General features: G+C 36.1%; 1 protein-coding gene across 1 annotated transcript in view; it reads right to left on the reverse strand.

Moving 5' to 3' along the window:
• The window catches only part of BRD10 (bromodomain containing 10), a 52571-nt gene that overhangs the window by 15469 nt on the left and 10374 nt on the right, over nucleotides 1–26728 (reverse strand). The window contains exons 3-5 of the mRNA XM_080637064.1: nucleotides 24909–26344; nucleotides 15110–15186; nucleotides 9400–9489 (exon numbers count right to left, since the gene is read on the reverse strand). Of these exons, the coding sequence (XP_080493190.1) occupies nucleotides 9400–9489; nucleotides 15110–15186; nucleotides 24909–26344 (1603 nt within the window). The remainder of the gene's footprint in view (nucleotides 1–9399; nucleotides 9490–15109; nucleotides 15187–24908; nucleotides 26345–26728) is intronic.

The raw sequence follows: 26728 nt of genomic DNA on the forward strand, positions 1-26728 counted from the left end.
TCGACCATCTCATGATCACTACAGCGAAGGCTGCCTTGGAGCATCACATTTCCAACCAGTCCTTCCCTGTTGGTGAGCACAAGGTCAAGCATGGCACCTCTCCTTGTTGGCTCCTCTATTACTTGCAGGAGGAAGTTGTCTTCCACACAATCGAGGAACCTTCTGGATTGCTTGTGCTGGGCCATACCATCCCTCCGACAGATATCAGGATGATTGAAGTCCCCCATGAGGATAATGGCCTGAGAGCATAAGGCTGTTCCTACCTGTCTATTGAGCACTTCATAAACAGAGTCCTCTTGATCAGGCAGCCTGTAATAGATTGCCACACTAATGTCCCCCATAGCTGTTCTCCCTTTGACCCTGACCCACAAACTGTTAACTGATCACACCTGTCCCCTTCCTCATCTGCAGGGCCTGTCTTCCCTAAAGAACATGTAACTTTCCATTCCAACACTCCAGTCATAGAAGCCATCCGACCATGTTTCTGTGAGACCAGTTATATCCCCGTAGATGTGCACACATCTTTAATTCCTCTTGTTTATTCCACATACAACGGGCATTTGTATAGAGGCATCACAGTATTTGAGATGCAGCCTCACAAGTGCCCAGTACAGGGGCATGATCACTACCCTGGCCCTGCTGGCCACACTATTGCTGATACAGGCCAGGATGCTGTTGCCCTTCTTGGCTGACAGGGCACAAGCTGGATCATATTCAGCTCCATCAATCAGCACCTCAGGTCCTCTTCCACTGAACAGCTTTCCAGACACTCTTCCCCAAGCCTGGAGCACAGCATGGGGCTGTTGTGGCCCAAGTGCAGGACCCAGCACTTAGCCTTTTCAAACCTCATACCATTGGCCACAGCCCATAGATCCAACCTGTCCAGATCTCTCTGCAGAGCCTTCCTATCCTGCAGCAGATCAAAACTCATGCCCAGGTTGGTGATGCCTGCAAACTTACTGATGGTGCGCTTGTCCACATCACTGATAAAGATATTGAACAGAACTTAGTACCATCTTGTTCCAGATAGTGACAAATAAAACACTATTTTCTTCTGTAAATACAATGTAAGGAATTAAGAACAGAACAAAGGAGAATAAAGGCTTGGAGAGCGGACAACTATAACATATGACTTTCAGCTGTGTTAAGTTACAACTAGATTTTAAAAATGCAAACACAATGAAAATACATTTTAAAGATGTGCGGAATGTTTCCATACAAACTCAGAGAGACATTCAACACATTCTCAACTGAAAGCTTACCTTTTAAAATAAGGTTTCTGACATCCAGAGCAGCCAGGAAATGCTCTCCACTCTCGGTGATGCCCCAACATACATAATACTGGCATACTCATCATGGAACCCCAAAGCAGACTGGAGCCAGGATATGGATATATGGGGTAAGGAATGAATTTTATAGGGGAGTTTTTTGTTTTTAAATAAGCACACACAACCACAATATTATGCAGTTTTATAAGATTTTCTTTAATCTTTACCAGGGACATAAAATAAATTAGAAATCTTATAAAACCATGCAATATTGTTGAAAAGGGGTGGTGGTGGAGGGAAAAAACTTACCTTACCCTTAATATGCCTGCTCCATTCTGCAGTGGGTTTCTGTGGTATGTGTGACATCACCAGCCTAGCATTTTCTAGTGATGTCACACAGAGAGGGAGTTGATGATCTGCAGCTGCTTTGGACATCAGATACCTAAAGAAAAGAGATTGATAACTTGTTCAATTCACATATGTTCTTACTAACCAATTTATCGGTCAAACACCAGAATTTCAGACACTTACTCCAATGGCAGTTTTGAATGAATAATAGTCCTGATGAGGTCACGTGTTCGTACTATACAAAATCATCTATAATTGAAAGTGTTTTCATTTTGAAAATACTTACAGTTATCTTCTACAGTAAAAGTTCCCAAAAGTCAGTATCTTCAGTTTTATCTTCAGCTATATCATCCTACATACTATAAGTACCTATCAACAACTAACCTCTGATGTTGTCTGAAGACTAATACTGTATTCCTCCTGAATACAGTCAGGAGGGATGACCCGCAGTAAATGATAAATCCACTTATGACATCTCTTAAGCAGTTTTATCTTTGAGCATTTACCAGCAAATAATGAAGAAATAACTTTTAGCAGCCATCAAACTTTTTTATTGTTTTTAAGACTTCAGCTTGCACTGATAATCTGCACCTAGATATCTGATCACATGAAGCTATATGTTAAAATGGTATCTCATACTCTCTTATTAAACGTTACAAACAAATGAAGTAAAAAAACCAATCCAACTAAACAGTAAATTTCTTGCTATTGAGAGCATCTTTACCTCATGACTTAGCTCATTACTATGAAATGACTTTTCATTCATACAGCCAAGTGTTCTGATTTTCTTCAGGCAAAATTACCTCACAATCATTATTCCTCTGATTAATCTACCACATTTATTTTAAAGATGTAAAACACAAAAATACAGGAGTAAGTTTATTGTCAGCATGATCTTACTATCTTTTTGAACTTCAGACCAGTGAAATTATCCAGCACTGAATTGTCACACTTTACTCTTCATTAGAAAAACTTCAAGATATTAACTAACTTAGTTCTGTAACTCATGAAGAAACCGGATGTTACAAAAATGCTGTCTTTTAAGTTGTTACAAATCTTACTTATATCCCTTTCATATTGTTGAATTTTATTAACTCTGGATATATAAATATTTCTCTGTTCTTCAGCTGAACACCTTAAAATCAGCTGATTTTGTTATACCTGTCTGCTGACAGGAATGCTCTGAATATTATTTTAAAAATAATATGCTAACTGACACAGCACTGTGAAATGTTCTCAATACACAGTAGGTTATTAAGTTTATCTATGCCAAAAATGTCCCAGATTAAACATATGAGTATGCATTAATATCTTTGATACAGAATCCACACTTCCACATTTGTAACTGTAGAAATGTGTACGATAAAATTTGCTTAAGCGAAGTTACTCAGCAAATGCTTATTGGAGGGCTAGCCACACAAGCAAAGGCATGAACAATCATGGAAAGTTAAAATATATTGTGAACAAAATAGAAAATACAGACAGAAAAAATTATACTGGAGGAGCTAAGAAAAATGGAAGACTGAGCCAAAAATGCTGTAAGCTAATGAGATAGGTGAGAAATACCAGAGAAGAAAAAGTAAGTATTGTGGAGACTATTTCAAAATGTGAAGCATAAAATTGGCATTATCCATTCATATTATACAATGAAACAGCTGGTTGCATTTCCAAAAGCTCAATCTCTCCTCAGAAGTACAGGAAACTGTACAGATATGAATGTGTAAAACTCAAGATTCAAAATTCTACATCTGGGGCTCATATCAGTTTAAAAGATGCAGGCAAGCCAGAGAAAAGCAATGAGACTATTTAAGTACAAATCAAGTTTTTGGGACAAAGAATTGAAAAAGACAATATTTTAGATACATCACAGATGAAGATGCACAGTAACACAGAACCTAAGCTGAAATTTAAAGAAAATGTTTCAGCTGCAAGACTTCAAGCAGGTCTACCAAAATTCTGTTCTCCTAAATATTTACTGGAATAAGGATCTCCTCGTCTGCAGCTTAAATCTGCACATGTGTATGCAAACACAGATTTCTCAGACTATAATATTAGTTGTTTGCATGTACATTTATGTAAATACAGTAATATAGATGAAAACAAGTACAACTGAAAACTCCTTACATGAAAAAACCTCAAGTATGGTACATACTTCACTGGATAAGGGGGAAAGAGGGTAGGAAGAGGCAGAATGGGGAAAAGTAAGCTCACCTCCTGCTAAAAAGTGAATTAGATTTAACCCAGTTATTAAGTTTCCACCAGGCCCAAATGAAAATACATAGAGTAAATTTTTCCACTTTATTGTTTGTAAAGTTGAGGCCTGATTAACTAAAATACCAGTAAGAGCCCTTACCTATTTTTATGGTTATGTGAATTTCTGCTGAGCAATCCTGAGAAGTCCCTGTACATTCTTGTCTAAACAGTTTTCCCATCAAACATTTTCAAATATATAGCAATATTTCCCTTTCATTACTGTACACAGAGGAAATATTTTGTAAACTTCTATTTAGTAAATTATGCCATTTTGCATTATTTTTGCCATATATTAAAATCTTTTTAAATAAAATGTAGCAAAAAAATAAAACCCCAGAAAACAATCTCTTGTCTTCCCCTGATGAACATAAACTTCCACTTCCTATGAACAAATTCAACAGCAGCCTGTTTGGAGTTTCAAAAAAAAACCCCAACCAGACAGAAAATATTACACTTCATTCTGCCCCAATATATTCTTGTGGATAGCCTCAATATCCTACAGATGAAAATATGTCTCTGAATTTTCAGGTGCACTACAAAATACATATTTCTGCAGGTGACAGGGATTCAGAGGTACAGAAAATCTCCATTTATTTTCAGCCCTTCTGACTCACCTCCCTGATATAGACAAAAACATTCACGTCTTGGGAAGTACAACTGTCAAATTAAGACCTTCAGGAACAACATTAGAAGACGGCAGAACCCAAAACCTTTATAAAGAAGGTTTTCATCTCTTTTGCTATGAAGTCAGGAACATCAATGTGTTACAGACCACTGAAAACCAACAGAATCTTCAATACATTTTCTCCAAACCCTAATTAGTTGTGAACCTGGTTGGTATCTTTTGACTAATTCTCCTTCCCTTCACTTTGTCTGACTTCTCTCCCCACAGGGAAGAATCTCGTCTCCTTCTCAGGAAGGTACTGTCCTTCATCTATTTTAACCTTGTCAACGTAAGTGTGGGAATCTGGGGCACTAGCCTCCCTTCTCACTCCCCCGACAGTTATGCACTTACCAATCACATTTGCAGGGAGTAATTCAAATCCAATGGCGCTACCAATGTAAATACTTGCATTTCAGTAAACAAGGAATCTTTCCATGTTTATGTTCTCTCCAAGATACTCTATGCTTCAATATAATCAAGACAGGGTCTAGAATTAAGCATCCTTGTCAAAACCCACTTCATTTTACAATAAGCATGCATACTACAAAGTCAGCTAGCAAAATGACAACTGCAAAAAAGCCCAAAGTTCACCATTTGATAGAAATATCCACAATCCCATCAGTTTCATAGTACATAATAGCAAGAAAGAATTTAAAAAACAGTAACAAAAAATTAAGTTCTGCTAAGATATGCAATAAATACATAAAATTGACCTACAGAATGGCTTAATAGTTTCATGCGAAAGCCCAATGACTTCAGATCACACAAGAAATTGATTATCTGAAAGGCAGTAAAGAGATTTCTGTTTACTCTGCCACTCTCACTGATTTTACCTGACACAGGAAACAAGGAAAAATGTGATCCAAAATGATAGAAACTGATAGCTGTTATCTTGCATACTAAACAGGATAGAAAGTGCTACTTTACTATCTCTTCTCAAAAAGAAATTTCATATAGTGCATAGAAGGCTTTAAGTACACTAAATAAACTGGCTAAATGATTCACTAGTACATATGTTGTCAAAATTGTTTTTCATCAATACTACTGCAAGTAGATTTTCAAGTGGAATTAGGCTACTTTGCATGTCTTGATCAATTTGCTAGATCTAGCAAATTTGTAAGAGCTCACATTCAGTTGAACTTCCACACTTACGTATGCAGTCTAAGTTTTCAGCAAGCATGAGGTAAAAATACAATAAAACCTCAATATAATTTTTAGCCAGGATGTTCTACTTCATATTTATAATTGTCTACTGACTCCTGACTTTCCCCACATCTTACCTATGTCAGTATTAGCAACAGAACATCAGACATCAATTTTACTAGAATTTAATTCTTGTTATGGTAAATTCCTTTAGGATTTCTTCTATTAATTCCAGTTTTACTGTACTTCTTAATCACACTGCTTTAAAGGACCTCACTTCACATGTCCTAAGGAACATACCAAAGCTACAAGATAGTCCAGCTTAGGCATTCCTCAGGGAAGCACCCTCCACCTTTTCACTAGACAATGCATAGAGCATTAGACTCAAGTCCCTTTTCTGCACCTCCCTCTTTCTGACTTACAATCAGGCACTCAATTAGTTAAACTAACTAAGTTACTCTCTCTCTTTCTCAATGTAGTAAGTGGCAAGGATAGGAACTGTTTAGCAGCTGAAGGGATCGACTTTCTAGAGCACCCCTTCTTGCAGTATCACAGACAACTTCACTTGCCACAAAATGGCACTTTTTTGTGTCAAAAGCAGTCCCACTTTCTTTTGCTCCCAGATGCTCATTCCTGCTCTTATAAAGACCCCTCAAACTGTGGCAGAACACAAGCAAAGGTATTTGTGCAACTGCACGATAAATTTCACTAGAAAACTGATCTGGGTTACAAATACCTCAGCAGCAGTAAAAGTGGTTAAGTTTATCACAGAGTAACCATGCAGCTGAAGAAAGAATTTTGCTACCTTCTCTCATGGGGTGGCACAGAAAATATAAGCTGCCAGAGACACAGAGAATAGGAATTATTTATTTGGCAGTATTTTGGCTTATGTCAGTTGAAAACACATATGAAATTGCAGACCTGCTTCAGAACTATGGCTGGAGTTCGGAAGTGAAGCAGTCCAGGAAGAAATAACACTAAGACTGAATTGAACTTCTGTTTAAATAACTGAGGTAAAATTTAATTTTCCTCTCTAAACAGTTATGGCAAACTGGCACAAAGCAGATCTCATCAATGTTGCAAATTCACCAGTCATCAAACAAAAGCACAAGACTTTTTAAATAGAAAAATACAACTCATAGCTAATTCAAAAGACAATACAGGTGTTCAAACGAGTACAGAACCAAACTATTTTAATCAACCAGTGAAAAACCTTTCCAACAGGCTTATTATTTTGTTATTGTAGAAGAAACTGGTAGTAATGCCTGCACTTAAAATTATCCATGGCTTTCAATCACCCAACATTGTTCTAATTTGCTTTTAACATGCCAAACAAAACTCTTCTGGGCTAAAAATCTCTCAGGTCATTTTTTGGCTCAAGCTGATGTTCTGAGAAATGACAAGACACAACCGGTCCAACTACCTACAAAAAATGCAGGAGAACAGTATGTTTACTCATGTTAAAGGAGTCTTACAGCTCAGCTTTTTCATTACAGCCTCCAGTACTTCCAAGTTCTGGAGAAGGAATTCCTTTTATGTACTCTAGAATGGTCTCCTAGGAAACAAAGGGCAGTTAGGACTAAGAAAAAGGTTATACTTTAAAGTCTTCATATAATTAGACAGCAGTATTTCTAATATGTGCTAGTATCATAAGCTTTAAAGCTTGCCTCAAGGGTTTCTTTCAGTAGCATGTGCAAACAACTACTGAAAATGCAATTATCAAGCAGGTTAGTCACGAAGAGATTCCTGTGAGTTCATGTAGGTCACTACTGCAATCAAAGATCAATAAAGTTATCCTGAAGTAGTAAGAACATCATCACCTTCGGGTCAAAACAAGAAAGGCATCCATGAACAGCATCAAAACTAATATAATCAAGTTTTCATATTAGGTCAAACTTCCAGCACCAAATTAGAACAATGTTTTACTCAGCAGACTAGGCACTTCAGACATTTTGAAACAAACTCTGTTCTGGATGCTTCTGAAACTGACACTGTCATTTGTGTCCGAGCTGAAGAACGGAATTCTGATCTCCTCCATTTTTTAAGGTATCTAACCTAGTTATACATGGTATTAAGATATCAAAATGAAACTGTAATGAATTCCCTTGCAAAATAAAACCTCATTTTTGCAAATCAAGTTTATTAACTGTTCATCTAATATAACATCTATTTGTGTTTTTAAAAGTGAATATGAAGTTTGCCTGATAATTAATTTTTAAAAACCAATACTTTACTGTTTCCTTATCATCACTTCAGTAACAAATTATAGCCTTTTTGATTTACATAAAATTTCTAACCACACATGTGTTGAGACCCAGAATCCTGATCTATAGAAACACACAGAAAGATTGTCCTTACCTCACAGCTCCTGAATGCTGAATGAGCTGTATCTTAACTCCCCTGTACTTAAGTGGTTTTTTTTTAAGACGGTGCAATTAGAACTAAACATAGTATTCCTGCTGAAGTCATGCAACTTATTTACATAATGACATTATCAGATTTCAGTCCAAAGAGCAATTATGACATATTTAGCATTTGTCTACCCTTGAAGAAGTCTTGTTGGTACAGTTTTACTAGCAGACTAAAAGTCTCATCCATACTAACATTATTGATATGCTGATGTGTACTCTCATTTTTGGCATTTTCTTCTACTGTTGACATAGCCCTTCTGATAACATCTTGACAATCTTACCATATAATCAATTTGGAATTTGGCAACTACAAAATAATTTCAGATTAAGTCTAGTTTTATTCCGTTGGATATTTTAACAACTATTATGCTACGTGTCTGCACTGAATGGGGTCTTAATCTATATTGCTTCTCACCTACCATATCCCTGTTCCCTATTTAAATAATTGAAGAAAACATTGGTTTTGCATGAGACTAAAGACACTCACAGAAATTAGCAGCCTAATTACTAAAGTATAGAAAAAGCAGTATTTTTAACTGCTACTGTTCACAGAAATGCCACAGAAATGCCTACCAAAGGTTTAATAAACAAAACTGCAATGAAAGAAAGCGTAATTTGGATGTAAAGGGCCATTTAAATGAGTATGATTCATGTATTTGAAACAATCCACCATCTTGATGAGAGTCACTGCCTCCTACAAAATCCCAAATGTGTTGGGTTCTCTTGTCTAACCATTATTCGAGGTTTTCAGCTGCATAGACTGAGTGATCCAGTGTACATTGGTAAAATTTGTATCTCAAACTGGTATTAAAAGCCAGATAACATGCTTTCCTGGGTTTTATTCAACCCACTTGAATAAAAATTAAATAAAGCCAATTTGAATAACTTACTTGCAAACAAAAGGACTTAGAAATCCTAATAAGCAATGTAAGAGTCAGCTCACAAGATTTATCAGCACTGCATAAGGAGACATAAGAATTCTAACCTGTAATTGCTTTTTGGGTAAGAGATTGTACTCAGGGAAGAATGATCACATGTTTATTAGAAATTAACTGCTCCTTCTAAGGTATAACCACTATCCACGCATTTTTTGGCAGTGAAAAGTGTTAACACAGTTATAAACTTTACTTTTATAAGAACATTTTGAACAGAGCACTATATACAGAAAAGATTAAGATTACAGTCTCCAGGTATCAACCTTATGAGGCTTATGCAGTTACTGAACAGGCATAAAATGTTCAGTTGACAAGCCACAGCAAACAACTGGCACCGTTTTATACCCACACAAGAGAAAGCTTTTAACATCACATACCGATTTCTTTTTAATGTCCTCCAGATCTCTGAGTTCATTCTCAATCTTTGTGATTAATTCCCTGAGTTCATCAAGATTAGTGCAAATAAGCTAAAAAACAAATGAACACAAACACTTGGTAATGTTGGACTTGGAAAATGCACAATGAAGTTCAATCAAATCCAAAAGCACATGTTATTACTCAGTGCCACCATTTGGTTTTTATTTTTCTTATAGTATTTTCAAACATTAAGAAGAAAAAAAAAAAAAACCTTTATGAAAGGAAGAAAATCTAGTAAGAAAATCATTCTTCAGAAACAAATTCTTCAGACATAAATCATTCTTCAGACATAGCTCATGTCTGCCTGTAAGTTTCCCTTTCAAAATGCAGGTATTTCTTAAAACTCCTGTGAATGACTACCACAAATTTGTCTCAAGTATAGTAATGAGCAGGAACAGGTTCCAGTACCAAACAACTCCTGGTGAATTCAAGTACCTAGCTTTGGAGTACAAATAATTACACTTGTTACCATTTCTTCCTGGATGTATCTTTATGTGCTTACACAGAGTATAATCTAGCCATGTCTGTCAAATCTACCTATCTATGTTTTGAAAAAGTGTTATATTCTTCTTATTCCTGTCTTTAAAAACCGCTTTTTACATTTTCCCTTTCAGAACACGGATGTTATTTCCTTTAAGATTTGTCAAACAAAAGTATCTGTATGTTTCGCTTACCATCATTCAGGGCAATTAAAGACTTAATAGGTTATTTCAGGTTATTGTACGTTAAGGCCTTCTTAGTTTTAAACACCCTGAAGTGGAAATGTTTTCATTAATACTGAAAACATGCTGAAATAGTTTCAGAAAATTAAATCCAAACAGAAAAAAAAGCAGCAAACCCACAAAAATTCTTTTATCATACAACTACTAATTTTTTCTCCAAGTCAGTAATTCATAAAATGTATTTTTACTTTAATTACACATGAAGTTTTAGATTTGCAGTAAATATTTTGAAAACTTCATTTTACTATTAAAACACAGAACTGATACTTAAAGCAAAACACGTCAGAAACGTCTAACCCATACATGCCTGTTATTATTTTCATAATCCTTATATATTACGTAAGTATTTTCCACAGTTTATAGTGTTCCACATGGGTTAAGGGAGAAACCTTTCGAAAGCTAATGTAACATGTATTGTCTACAGCAAGACAGTGTCAATTTCCTTATTTATTTGCCATATATTACGTGTTCTTATTTGTCAAGTTTAAAATGGCAAACGAAGGAAGATTTTGGCACTGTCTTCCTGTAGGCAATGTATGTAACATTAACTTGCAAAAGGTTTCTCTATTAACACAAAAAATAATATTACTATGTGTAACGCTACTATGTTCAACATGTGTGTCTGTCCAAATACATAAGATGTAAACTGGAAGCCAAATACTGGCTTTTATTTTCCCATCTGGCCTTCAAAGAAATCTATGATACTGTATTAATATACACAAAAAGGTGCAAGTTAGTCACATGAGGCCATTGATGAAAGTCAATAAAAGCATGGAAAAGATTTTCCCTACACAATTATAATCCACTTCCTTTGACTATATAACTGATATTCAGTTTTTATATTTTATCAATGCTTTTTGTTTTCTCCTGTGAGATATGTTTAATTCAGTGTACCATGGATCAAAAATCAAGCAGAACTATGAACCAAAAAAGATGCTGTCTTCATTTCCTATAAGTGGGTGAATTTCCCTCTCAGAACTCACTTCTAGAAAGGCAAGAGTTTGCAAGGAGAAGGGTGATTTCATTATTGTTAGCTCAGTGCTGTTCTGGAAATACCAACTCTACCTTTGCCTCTACAATAAAAAAGCTCCTATATGTCATCACACAATTAATGTGGCCAAACTTTTCACAAGTCCCAGGCCTATTTCTCATTTTAGGAACACTCACATGAGATATAAGGATCAGATCTGCAAAACTGTTAAGCGTGTACCAATCCAAACTACGTAAGTGTGAAACACAACACATACAAAGTTTAGTTGTCTTGGGGCTGGGGTGACTATAAAAAGTAAGGAAATCTTGAAGTCCCAGTTTTCATCAGAAGAGGTGCACGTTTGAAGCTAACATCTGTGCATCAGCTATATGCTGGTAAAAAAGGAAGGAAACAGCAGCTCAGCTTAGAGGATTTATTGTCAAATGAGTTTAGCATTTGAAATACTCCAATACTGTATTGCAAACCACTATAAAAATGTTCAAGGAGAAATGTGTATTTCTTCATTCACAGCAGGATTTGAGATGAGGTACTAAAGCTGCGCATTGATTGGAAGGAAGCTATTTCTGTAACTTCTCTCACTTGGTTAACATTTCCCATCTTACAGGATGAAGCCAGCATTTTGAAGGAAAAATGATAAGAATAGTAATAAAAAAGTGTAGTGTATTTTGTATTATAATTTTAATATGGAATCTAGCTGCTATTTCTCATAATGAGACTCAATGTTTTAGTGTTCTTTGTTCATGGTTGTTAACTGACTGAATTTAGTAATTCAATATTCTGCAAACATTGCCTTCCTAAATTGTTTTGTATGTTTTAACAGGTAATTTAACATCAAAGCAAAAATAAAGGTATTAATGTTACAAACTGATCATTCTGTCACATTCTGATAGCTCACCTGTAGTTTCACATATTGCTCTTGAAGAACATGCCTTCTTATCATTTATCATGAGAAAAAGAATAGGAGGAGGAAAAATGTTTCCTTTACCAAAGGCAGTGAAAGATAGTCCCTGTTCTCTAGAACACAACATGGTAGCTTAAAGATTCAGGGTGTAAATATTTCCATTAATGCAGAAGTCATGTAAATAGTTATATATATACTAACTACAATATGGACGTTTTCATAGTATTTTCTACACATGGGCTTAATTTTCAAAGACAACAAACTCCTGTTCTTCAATGGAATACAATGGGAGCTTCAGGTATTCAGTATTCCAGCTGACTTTCAAATTTGATGTTCAGCCTTTCTGTCAGGATACAATTTCAAACCTCAGTAATCTCAAAAGACCCTCATTGACTCCTAGAACTTAAAGGAGGAAAGACAGGAAGTCTCCCCAGACTTCTGTATGAAAAGACAGGGGGACCAAGCTCTATCCCAGCTTGTGACTCTCCCATGATCCATTTCTCAGAATTTATAAATTAAATACTTATTATAAAACCAAATCTAATCTGTGGATCTAGTCATAAATACAAACCTAGTGTACTCCCCAGATCAGTGATGTGCCACACTTGCCCCCCTTTACTTCAGCCCATCTTTTATAGCATAAATTTTTACAGACTTCAGTGAGGTCTTACGCTTAACTTCAGGTTATCTGTGTAATGATTCTAAGTTATACTTTATTTCCTATGAATCTGCTCTTTTATTGCTGCCAGCTCCATGTGGTAAATGTCCAGATAGTCCTTTTTGAGATTTAATATAAACCATAGCTGACAAAACTGAAACTGTCAAGAACACAGTTAAACAGAAAACATTAAGTTAGACCAGTTGCTTAAAATGTGCATGTTCCTTTTTTCCTTAATTATAGTACAGCTAGGTTTATATAGGTACATGAGGGAAGACTGAGACAAAGCACTTGTTACCAATCCTAAACTTTGTAACTGGAAAAGAAACCTAAAAACCCCCACATTAATGTCCCTTCTGTACAGCAACATAGTAACTGTCATTTCTTTAAAACATCAACAAACAGCAGTAATGATAAGCTTGTGACTCATAGTGCCTTTCAACAGGAAATAAGCAACAGCCAACTAGCTCCTGTTCTTTGAAGATGCAAACTCACTTCTCAAATAATTTTCAAGATACGGAAAACAGGACATGTTTTTTTGTGTCTTTTTATTTGGTAGAGAATTAAATTTGCATCTCCTTATCTTTTGTTTGGTTTTGGTTTGTTTGCTTTGTGGTGTTGAGGTTTTGTTGTTTTCTTTTAGAGCAACCTCGAGCTAAGAAATCAATATAAGGTCTGAAATCACATAAAAAGGGGTGATTTTTTGGTTAACAATTAACACTGGATCACTGCACATATTGCAAGATTTGTTAATAATAATTTTATCAGCTTTAATATCAAGTTACAATTTTCAGGTAAAGGATCTATACTGAATTGCAGGATCTAGTCCTACAAAATAAAGTGCTCTGTGGTTTTGGTAATTTTTTTCAATAACATTTGTAGGCTGCAGGGAGATAGAACATCTCACACATTTTCATTTACTTACTTTTTCCAAAAGAATAGACGTTTAGATATGAACAGCAATATTCCTATGGTTATACTCTCCCTGGCATACTTCCGGGGGCCTGCATACACTCAAGCTCTCTTACCAAATATTTGAAAAATACACACTTACCTTCAAACAAGGTTATATAATTTCATAAGGCTTAGCCATCCACATACGTGGAGCAGAGTATCTTGAAGCATACTTTACTAGGCTCTAAAAGTCTGAGTAGTATTCCGAATATATTTTCATATTGGCAGATACTTCTAGCAGTCATGCCTGCCCTCTTGAAAAAGGCAGGTTAAATTGTTAAAAATTTCCCTAAGAGGATTCAGCTGCTCATACTAATCAATTTTAGCTCCACCTAAAACAGATATAATGCCTAGCTTTGATCAAAAGAGACAGAATTATTTTGTTACATTTTATTTAACATTTTACACAGGTAACTATAATAATGTTACTTTTACTTGGATATACAGATTACCTTGGTTAGATAGAAAGCTGAGCTGAGTTTGAAATAATGTTTTAGACAGACTACAGCAGTTCAATACTGTAAAAAAATATTTCTAACCCAACCATGTATATCCATGGCATACAGGTAATATGCTGGGAAAAAGAAAATTTTTAGACACTGTACCTGCTTTCTGTAGCTGCTAGGAAATATTTTAGTTCCCACCATTAGAATATAGACAAAAATCAGTGTATACTTAAATATTAGTCCTTTCTCAACATTGACTGTTACTAGCCAATTTTATTACTAGAAATTCTGCTAGCTCCACTTGAAACAATTATCATTCATGTGAGGGTATTACGGAACAGTCATGATTTAATGTGAGTCTATTGCTCAGAATAGCACAGATCACTTTGTGAAAAAAAATTACAGCCAAAGGAGAACTTCAATCCAAGCATGCATGCATGCATAAATTGTGACTCTGAACTCAAGTACTGTAACACTTCCATCGCAGTACCATAAAACCACACTATCATAGTTAGCACTCTTAGTGTTCTCTGGTCCAAAAGTCATGTGCAGATAAGGCCTAAATGTAGCACACAAGGTGAGTTCAGGAGCTACCAATTTTTTGCAAGTCCTTCTAGTAAATCAAGCTCGATTTCAATTCAAGGCCCATAGTGTCACACCTCATACAAAACACAAGTAATTTTATCCCAGAAAATGACATCCACTGTAAAAATTCCATTAATAACTCCTAATTTTTACAGGTTTTGTCCTGTAACAGATGTATCTGGGATCTTAAACAGTACTGTGAAACGATGTCTAAGCTGCACGTAATGAAAACTGCTAAAACTTTCTCTACCAAGAAAAGGTGAAATGCACTTGAAATACACGATCAGATTAAAGAAATTGAAGTAGAAGAAGGAAATTCATTTGGATTTCCAAGATCTCTATCAGAAACTAAAGGATTTACTTCACAGACATTCAGATTTTAAGTGCTTAAAATGAAAATTAGAATAATTTACCTGAAATTCTGGTATGGCAGACTTTGTGACACCTTTCCTCTTCTTTGTGATTGCTTTTTTAGATATCGATTTTTTCCCTTGTAAGATTGAAAGAGAAAAGCTTCATAATGCTGCTTGTTATTAATAAAACCAAATTACATATAGACCTGAAAGTTAAACTGTAACTAACAAAGGGTTAGGTTTTAGGCTTAGGATAAGTCATGTAAACATGATGAATCATAAATAAACCCAGTAAAACCAAACATTAAACAATTATCTGTGTAGGAGAGTCTTTTAGGAAAAAAAGAAAAAAAAAAAAAGAAAAAAAAGAACAAATCTGCTACAATGCCCATACTATACTAAAAATTTAAGTCAGAAAACATTTACACCACTGTTCTGAAAGCCGTGAAATTCAGATGTTATGCCACAAACTTAAGAAATACAGCATCTTACCTGCAAGATTTGTTCTCTGACACTGTAAAGTAAACCACACATCTGTATCTCATAGTAGAAAATACCCTCAAAACACTGGCAATATCTAGAAATCTCTCAATGAACAGACTAAGTTACCAATGAAATCAGATTACTGATTTGTTTTTTCTGGCTGTAGCAAAATCTAACATTTTAAAAGGAAGCAAACTCCTTCCTAAAACATCCTTCACAACCACTGTGCTATATAAGAATATGGAGGTTACTAAAAGCATCTTTGAAGGTAAGGCAAGTGCTTTACTGCCTATAGTATCAGGGTTCACAAGTCACATACACTTAAATCAAGTAGCTATTTCACCAAGCCATATATGCAAGATAATGCAGTTTCTAATACGGTCGTTCTATGTTAACATCGTAAATCGAAACAAGCCCATACTCAATGATTACTGCCACTCACACTCACACAAAACACAAAAAACCTTACAAACAAAACAAAGCCCCCCCAAACCCACAAATATGTGGAATTTGTTGTCAAATAGAATCATTAGAGGCATTTGGTAATAACACAAACATAGGCAAACCTGGTATTTATATTAACAAATATTAGCAGCAATTGCATTTAATTTTTTCCTAATACATACTTGCTTATGTGTGCGAATGCATATATATATATACACACCCCTATTCATAGATGCCTAGCATCTAAATTTTCAGTTTATTACAGGACCCTATTTTTGTTTTACTACACTGTGAGCTTCCTGAACACCTTACCCAAATCTGAAATAAAACACACTTACGAGGTAGAACACAGGACTCCATGGTATGGTCCTAGGACTATAGAAGGTAAGGACCTGGATGAGAAACTCTATATAAAATTAAAACATTAAAAATAAATAAACCAACCTACATTTGAAACTCCACATACTGAACGCATAATAAAGTTCTAAAAGCCCTCAGCTAACAAACAAAACCACTCACAGGCTTCACATTACAGGACAAGTTATAAAACAGAGAAGCACGTTTATTAGAATAATGACCCAAATATTTTAACAATGGGAAAAAAAAGTCAGCATTTTTGTTATGTATTTTATGAATCCAGCTGCATTGAAAACATAATTGCTACTACTGCAAACAGAACTATTCTCTTAACAAACTAAACCAGACATCTAATATATGCATTCTAGGCAGACAGACCCAAAAAGAAACCTGATCATATGGGAATTCCTTGTTATAGCCTGCAAAAGAAGTTACCTGGCAAGAATGTGATGGGATAAAAACGTATGGCAACTAAACTGTCTGGTTTATTTACAAAAAGAAAGATTTGAATATTATTAAAATGAAAATCTACATTTTACTTGAATATTTTCAACATAGAAACACAGAATAAAATAGGTTGGAAAAGACCTTTAAGATCATTAAGTCCAACCTTTACCCTAGGACTGCCAAGACCACCACTAAACCATGTCACTGAGGGCCTCATCTACTTGTTTTATGAACACTTGCAGGGACAGTGATTCCACTGCTTCCCTGGCCACCCTGTTTCAGTGCCTGACTACCCTTTCGTGAAGAAATTTTTCCTCCTATCTGTTCTAATCTTCCCCTGGAGCAGCTTCAGGCCGTTACTTCTTGTCCTATCACTTCTACTTGGGAAGAGATCTCCTTTCTCCATCTTCCCTTCAGGTAGTTGTGGACAGTGATATGGTCCCCCCTGAGCCTTCTCTTCTTCAGACTAAACAACCCCAGTTCCCTCAGCCATTCCTCATCAGACTTGTGCTCCAGACCCTTCTTCAGCTTCATTGCCCTTCTCTGGACCTGCACCAGCACCTCAATGTCTCTCGTGCAGTGAGGAGCCCAGAACTGAACACATGATTCGAGGTTCGGCCTCACCAGTGCCCAGTACAGGGGCATGATCACTGCCCTGGCCCTGCTGGCCACACTATTGCTGATACAGGCCAGGATGCTGTTGCCCCTCTTGGCTGACAGGGCACAAGCTGGATCATGTTCAGCTCCATCAATCAGCACCCCCAGATCCTTTTCCACTCCGCAGCTTTCCAGCCACTCTTCCCCAAGCCTGGAGCATTGCATGGGGGTGTTGTGGTTCAAATGCAGGACTCGGCACTTTGCCTTGTTGAACCTCATACCATTGGCCACAGCCCATTGATCCAACCCATCCAGATCCCTCTGCAGAGACTTCCTCAGCAGATCAACACTCCCACCCAACTTGGTGTTGTCTGCAAGTTTGCTAGGGGTGCACTTGATTCCTGGATCATCAGTGAAGGTACTGAATAACACTGGCCCTAATACTGAGCCCTGTGGGACATCACTAGTGACAGGTCGCCAACTAGATGTGGTACCATTTACCACTACTCTTCAGGCTTCACCATGCAGCCAGTTTCCAACCCAGGGAAGAATCTACCTCTCCAGGCCATGATCAGCCAGTTTCTCCAGGAGAATGCTGTGGGAGACAGTGTCAAATGCTTTACTAAGCTCCAAGCAGACAAATGTCCACAGCCTTTCCCTCATCAACCAGGCGGGTCACTTTACTGTGTAAGATCAGGTTGGTCAAGCAGGACCTGTCCCTCATGAACCCATGCTGACTGGGCCTGATCCCTCCGTTTTCCCACACATGCTGCGTTGATCACACCCAGGATGACCTGCTCCCTGACCTTTCCTAGCACAGACGTCAGGCTGTCAGGCCTGTTACAGAAAATCTGGTTGGAAGGAACATCTTGAGGTCACCTAGTTTCAAAGTTTCATTCCTTGTTTCAAAGCCAGACTGCCATGAATACCAGATCCGGTCAGATGTAACCTGAAGAACTGTAAAGATAGAAATCTAGGTACTGAGCCACTGTTCCCCTTGTACCTCTGATAATTTTTGTACCAAAGTTACTTTATTAGCTTGTCTACATGTAGAACTCTTAACTGGTTTATAAATCATGGCAAGTAAAAACAAGGGATCAAGAGGTAGCAAGCAAGGGTGTGCTGAATTTGAACAGGTGACCTGAAGAGATCATGCATATAAGCTTCCTTATCAGAAATATTTTTTTTCTTTATTATTTCTTAGGTATGCTTTCCTAACTCCGATTGCTTTTAGTCAGCAATTAAGTATATTTGTACATTCAGTCTGCTCCGAAAGGCACCACGTGCTGTGATTTAAAATTTATCTAGCTGCTGTCAGAAACATCACTTCCTGAAGTAAATTAAACCATTTTAAATAGTCTCTTTACCTAAGATTATGTGCAAGGGAGCTCTTGCAGACCTCAGTGGAGTGGTTTGAGAAGTTGTCATTCGCTGCTGGTATCTGTCCAACTCCTTAGTGATTTTACTCAAAAATCACTAAACACAAAATCTATGCCCACCTCAGCCTGGCATATACTTGAAGCTAAATGACTACCCTGGAATGGCATGGATGAAGTATTTGTATGGTTATGCTACATGCGACAAGGCCAGTAACTGGTAGAGGCAGACATCCCTTACCATTTCTTTTGTTTCTGCCTAATGTGTCAGCTTTTGGTCTGAGAATTTAAACTAGCAAATCTCAATACATTTTTATTTTGGAAATCTGATCCTTGGTTAATTTTATTCAAAGATTTTTCTGCTTAAAGGTAAGTGAATTGGAATAAAAACAAACCCAGATCTACAGATCTTTTAAATTTATTCCTTTTAAATAACCACCACTGGAACACTAAGATTCTAAGATTCCTTGGACATCAACATTTTATTATTCAAGAGTCCCTTAGCCAGCTTTGCGAGAATCCTTTGATGTTAATTTAAGTTCAGCAGGTCCAGAAGATGTCTGGCTGCCCCAGGTTTTCCTTTCATGCCAAAACAAGTTCCACAGATGGGATCACTGAATACATGTGCAGGCTTAACAAGGTAACATGCAAACTAGGTCCCACCAACAGTTATGAGCATCCAAAAACACATTAGGGAGATCAGATGCAACTAAACAGAAGGCATCTCAAGTTAGTCTTGCCATCTAAAGGTGAAGACAAAGGAATAAATAAATGACATTTCAGATCCCTTCTAGTCCTATTTTAAACACATAGAAATGTAGACAATAGAGCACTAACCCACAGAAATGCTCTTGACATTTGTAAATTACCTCAGCAAGGACAATACAACCAATTTATAAGTTCTCATAACAAATAATTTTGACTTGAAAACAGGAACATTCTTACAGACATAGTAAAAGTTTATTATGAACTATGAAATTTGAGTCCTTGTGGTTCCTCCTTGGAGAATTAATGTCAATTCATGTATTAAATTACAAAGTAAAAACAAAGCAATTTTTAATAAAAAAATATTTTAATTCTAAATAAAAATGAAAATTTCTACTGCATATGCAGTAAAGCCCCATTCATTGATGGTGAAACAGATGTTTCTGATATAAAACACTATATCAGTAGTAAGTGCCATGATAAAATAAAGTTAGTTGCGTCCAACTGCAAGAATTCCTATTTTCTCATTACATTCTAGCAGCAACTCCACTCAAATGTTCTCAAATTGAAAAGCTGGTCATACAGCTTCCACCTCACAAATTTATAAGACACATTTCATGCCTTTGAAAGATTTGGCAACTACTGAGCATGTCCTGTTTTCTCTGTATTCTGCTAATCTCCTCTCCTGCTCCTAACAGTTCCTCTTTTAGAAAATGTAACATGCAATGATCTGGAAAATGAAGCATTACTAATGACTTTTGAAGGTTCCACACTGCCACAGAATATGCTTTCATACAGTCAAAACAGCGAAGCAGATCTGAACAAGATCATTAGTAAAGCTGATTTACAGAACAACGTAAGTAAACCCAATAAAACCTCAGTGATAAATGTTTCTGAAGATACTGACATTGCAGCTTAATGCATTAAGTACATTGTTACAACTTGGTAGAATACCTCACTCAATGTTTTCAACAGGGTTACCAGGCTATTTGTTCAACACCTAGAGGCTAGGCAACACTACAGAGAAGTTTTTTGCAACTCTGAAGACAAACGATTAAACTCCAAGCACAGTACATCAGACACTACAAAACTGCTGCTAGGCTGTTAGATTAGTTTCTTCACATTCAAGCAATTTTTTATTTCACAAAATGTATATAATATAGCATGAAACAGAATTTGAGCAGGTGGACTGCTATGCATCTTTCAGAGCGTAAGTATAGGGTACTGAATCTACACCAAGGTTCTTCTAAAGCTCTCCACTATATTAGTGTTTTCTACACCAACTGGAATAAAAGAGATTCAACTTACACTTACTTCAACCTCTGCTTCAGGACACCCTAGCTATTTCAAGCAGCCTCTGGCTGTTTGAAACAGTCCTATCTTCTCAACCCTACAGATGTTCTGAATTTCATCCAATCACTGTTTCAAGCATGCCACCACAGAATTCTCATGCTTTTGTACCATACCTTGTACTGCAGTCTTTGTTGTACTCCATGATTTACTTCAGCATAGCTGTCATACTCCAGATCCAACAAGCTCCTCACCACTGTCAAAATCTAATTCAACGACTTATAGCCTAATTTATCTAACACTTAAAATTAATGTGTAGCATGCAAGTTGTTTACAGAATTACTCTTTCTGATTCTGTCTTTTCACTATACTCAGTACTGTCAGTAACTGGCACAATATGCTGCCACAGTAATAACCATGACCTTGTTTTGAAGTCAAAGATTGAATACAGTGATTCCATCTTCCTTTTCATAACTTGTAAGAAATGCTCATTGATGTGGCTGTGCTCTCCAGTCAGTTTTGCTCAAAACAGTTACACGAAGTTTTCAGCTAAAAAAAACACACGATCAGTCTATATCCATGAACAGTATCTTTTGAATACCTCTGCTACAGCAATCAGGAGTGCACAAATATATCTCAACAGGAACATGAACTGTGACTAAAAGTTACACTTAACTGCCTTAGGGAACCAACAGCCAAGTTTGTTAAAAAAACCAGGAAAGGTACCATTTTACATTCCTAATGCTGTCTTCTACCCCCTGTACTTTTAAGAGTGATTATGTCTATGATCACATTTAAATCAAATGTTTTTGTGAATTCAGAACAAGTTTTACCAAATCGTTTTCTCTGTTCTACATTATAAGTGTATCTTTAAGCAGAAGATAAAACTGCAGAACAGCTTTGAGAAATACTACTTAGCATTAACATTATGAAACATTACAGAATAATAAGGCATTGGTATGAATTCAATCTAGTCCTGTCCATTTCAGCCTAACAGCTACAGGACTAACGGACTTAACGAGCATAGGAAGAAAAGCTCTTTCTTGCAATACTGTAAAGTCTTCAGAAATTTTTCTCCAGTGACATCGAAGTTTGCAATGAAACAGTAGTCAGAATAAGAAGGGAAATGTCTGAACATATATTAAGAGACAAACGAAAAGAAAGTACCAAAAGAAACAGGACCCTTTGTATCACGCTCAGGACAATGTCTGTCACCTGCAGATGAAAAGGAATGTTTTATGCCCTCCACCTGAATTGAAAACACACCATCTGAGCATGACTAGCACAGACTATTAGATCCATCAGATCAAGTAGTTAGAGACACAGAAGTACAAGTAGAGAATCATAGGAACTTCTGTAATTTCTCACGGAACAGACACACTTCTCCATCTGCAGATAAGTTTGCAAAATTGTGCAAACACCAATAGAATAGCTGATAGAAAACTGTTACTCTTTTCTGGATTTCCACCTGCATTGACACATCTCCTTCCTGTCTAAAATCAACTGAATGGGAGTAATGCTGTATCTGTAGTGTTCTCTGATGAAAATATAAATAATTAAAACCAAGTTGAGATGATTAATGGCATCTGATACTGGTCTACAGCTACAGATACATATTCTTAACAAAACGATATGCTAATTATTTTCTATATTAAATTACATCTGGTAATGTTAAGCTTCTTATGACACAATATGGAACTCGAGAAACAGAGGTTCCTGGCATTCTGTTGAATTCACTATTCAGTCATGTAAAAAATACAAATTAAAACTAAAATAACTACTGTTTTAATTCTCATGGTCTTAGTGCTATGGAACACTAGCCTGTGTTCCATAAAATCTTTTGAAACGTATTTGGTTCCTAAAATACATTCTAATAAAGCTCAGCATAAAGCACAAAGGACAATAGTTTTATACATAATCTCCACCAGTATGCTGTATCAGATCAGCACTACATGAGCCTTAGTATTAAGATACTACAAAATCCAAACTTTTTTTAGCACTTCAGACAACAAAGCAAACTTATTGCAAGAAATAGAGATCACATAAGAGATATACAGGTCAATATATGCAAACCCAGATAATGAAAAGCCAGGGATTTGTTTTCACTTCAGTATCAATGCACCATCTGCAAGATACAAAAGGAAAACTGACTGAAGGAAATTTATTTCTTGGTTAAGTTTTATTAATAAGCTTAATTTCCACTGTGTCAGTTAAAAGACAAGAATATCAAACCAGAAGAACTGCCTGCATTTAGGTATGGCAATTATGCATATTACAAGTAAGCACTACAGTTTCCACTAACTGTGCAGGATTAGGTCAAGACCAAAAATTCTCAACCGCTACAGACTAAAAACTAGAAATTAAAAATATGAGAATTTTCACTGTGATTATAGGATATACTTTTATTATAAATACAATCATTCTGTGATAGGTGTTTATGATGCATTTCTGTAAGAATAAAAGTTAAACTCACACTGCCAGTATTTACAGTTCTTCTAAGAGCACTCAAAAATTTGTCTCTTCATCTCTAAAAACACAACATAGCTTTTAGCTATAAATATCTCCTAACGTGCTATTAAGCATATCAAGATGGAGGCAAAAGGGCAACTTTTTTTAACTTTTGGGGTTTTTTATGACACACGTAAGAAAAGCCATTATCACAGTGAACATCATCTCTATTAACTTCAAAGGCTACTTTCAAACACTGTCTGTTTTGAGAACAGTGGTTCAAAACAAAAATCTATTAAAAAATTACACATGCTGTTCTATGAGCATTGCTTCATTTATAGGAAGTACATTTTTAGGCATGTGCTATAAAATGAGGGTTACAACAAAGACTAAGGCCAACTTAAACTACTTCACAGAAAAAAAAAGCCACTTGGTGTCCATTTTTTTTTTCTTAATAATTCTATAAATTAGAGAGCCCTTATTTTAAATTTAGGTTATTATTCATTTTGTGGTTGTCTGATTTTAAAAATGGAAAGCGATACATTTCCAGAGCTAACAGTCACAAAAGCGAATGTAAAATAAATTTCTTTTGCTGAATACTGCATTTATGAACTTCAACTATAACTCTTAAAATTCGTATTTAGATGTGGGCATTGAAATTTTTGGAGGGAGGAACTTGTGATTTATATGGTAAGACACTTCCTTGAGTATTCTGCACAAATATTTGGGATCTAAACATGACTTCTTTTCTTAGCTTTAAATTTCCATTGTATTTCTAGGTAAAATGCATTGGCATCAGATCTCTGAATTCCCTTACCCTTTAGAAGACGTTTTGTTACAGAGACATTTGGTTTTGGTTCTCTGCTTTTAATTGAAATCCAGTATTTACCCGTCAATCTACACTATTCTGAAAATAAGCCTGTTGCTTCGAAAAATATGTTTGAAGCAGTCTGCTGAAATCTAGCACAGATAGCTTAGCCCTTGAACGAACAGGATAGCAGACCAAGCTTTATGGTGCTTTACACAACATTAAAATACTACCTGACAATTGGAACTGATTTAAGGACTTCTAACTTCACTATTTTAAAAATATTTTAAAATTTTCCAGTGAGCTAACTGGAATTTGGGCCATGTATGACCTACCTGAAACATTTAACTAGATGCTGCCAACATCTGTAATGCAAATACCATCTGCATAAATTCTGTATATCAGTTGTTGGGCTAAGCAGAAATTTGATCAGGCCTACAGTTAAAGCAGTACTATCTGGTGACTGGTGACCTAAGACTGCACAGTTCCAGTAGAAATGATTTTAGATTCATGATGTTATGTAATTATTCTGTGTTTCTTTGTAATTTATATAAACTAACATTATCAGAAACAGGAGAAATATTCCCACAATTGCTACAAGACAGCATAAAGCAACTTCAAGCTACACTCTCCGATGCTAACCACTCAGTCAGATTAATTTTCCTAAATACTTCTGTAACAAACTCTTCCAATGAGATATGTTCTCTAAAGATACATTCTGCAAATGAATCATGATTTAATCAGCTGATGAATCTACTTTACGTGCTTGTGTTATTGCAATGGGAAACTTTCCCACTATCAGAAAAATCTAATCCACAAAGGCTTTCTTATTTCACAAAATAAAACATAGACTTACAAAATCCGTATCCTCCTAAATTTACTAAAGGTAAAAATGCCAACTTACCAGATTTGTGCTTCTTGTGTTTTGCTTTCTTTTTAATTATAAACAACTTGTTCTGGATCTCAGTTTTGTAAGATTTGAATGAATGAAGATGAATCTCACGTTTTTTTTGCAAGTCATCAAGTTTTCTCTGTAGATTTTCATTTAGAATATCCTTCAACTTCTTTTTTTTCTTTTTCTTCTTTTTTGCCCGCAACTTACTTAGTTTCTCATTATTTTGCAGTGACTTCTCTAGCCTTGTTTCTTTAGCAGATTCCTGGTAATTTATGTCTTGGTTGTCATTATGAGTGCCATTGACGTGCATGTGGCAAGCTTTCAGTGTGTTCTCCTTGAATGGACTGATCTCAGCTTTTATTCTAGCCATTTCAGAAAAACTATGGCCATTCTCCAGAGTCTTTATTTCTCCTGAACTAAGGTGACCACCCATACCAGCAGTTTCTCCTGAACTACTCAAACTCCCCAAGTTCTCTTTATAGCAACCAGTTTTTTTGATGTCGCAGAATCTTGAGGGCTTGATTTCACAGTTAAGCCTAATCTCCTCTGTAGTGACTCTAAAGCTATCTAAATGTGGGTTTTTTTCTGGACAGCTAACAGTGGAATCCATACTCTTCTCTGCTTCTGCCTTGGAATGATGTAGCAGCTCTTCTTTGCCACCAGAACTAACCTCCCCGTTGCTTTTCCTTACATATTCACGTTTTACTTTTTCCAATTTAGTACGTGACACTTTTCTAACTTTGATGGGAGGAGATGGGAATTCAGGAGCCTGAAAAGGCTTTTGTTTATAAATCCGAACATCTGCACCACAGAACTGTGGAAAATGAACATATGCGTTCTCCAAGTAGTCATAACCAAGAATTACTTCTCTGCATTCATGTATAGGCTGACCTAGCACTGCATCCTGAACATCCTTCTGTGTTTCATACACAAAATCACAAAGACCTTTTAGCAGCCACACTTTTTGGTAGAATGGTAGCTCATGAAATGGTTTTGATTCCAAGGGATTAACTTCTCCAAGGACTTTGAAAAACTGGGGACACAATCCAAGTTTTTCCGCAGAGCTATTAGGATTGTCAGTCTGCCCTACAACAGTATACCAGTGTCGTACTTTCTGTCTGAGTGCTGCTTCCCAAGTCCTGTAAGAAAGTGTAGGCCTGCGATGTAATGTAGATCTGCGATGAGGAGGACTTAACAAAGATGTCATTATTTTAGACAAAAAGGCATTACACTGAGGCATCAGAAGACAACGTTCCAATTCATAGAATACTATTTCCGGTAAATTTAAAATCTGTTGTGCTAAACAAAGAAAATGACCAATAGCTGGAATTTCCCACATTGTCTCCATCCTTGTAGGTGCTGCTTGAGCTAGAAGTGACTGTTCCCATTCTTCTATTTCTTTCTGACTAGCTTCTTCTGCTTCTTTTCTTTCTTGCTCTCTCAGCCTATTAAAAGAAAGTTTATGAAAATTGAGGAATCAGAAGAACAAAAAGAAACAGGAGAGAAAAAATTCAGAACCACAGCACAACAAACATACTTATCCTGAAGTAATAAGTAACAATACAGTTCCGTTTGTCTTACTTTGGATTACACAATGCATCACTGCAACAAAATGAGAAATTAGCAGCCTTTTACTTCTTCTAACACTAGTTTAAGAAAGGAAAAAAGGTAAGAAAATATCTGGCAGATACCAATAGTTTGGGTGGTTTACATGCTTTTTTTAAAATGTGCTCCTTTCCTCAATCTGTTTTTGGCAGGATTTAGTATTTCCAACAAATATCCAGATATAAAAATACCTGAAAACAAATTCCAGGTAAGACTTGCTTTCA

The sequence above is a fragment of the Psittacula echo genome, assembly GCF_963264785.1.
Source record: "Psittacula echo genome assembly, chromosome: Z".
NCBI classification, from domain to species: domain Eukaryota; kingdom Metazoa; phylum Chordata; class Aves; order Psittaciformes; family Psittacidae; genus Psittacula; species Psittacula echo.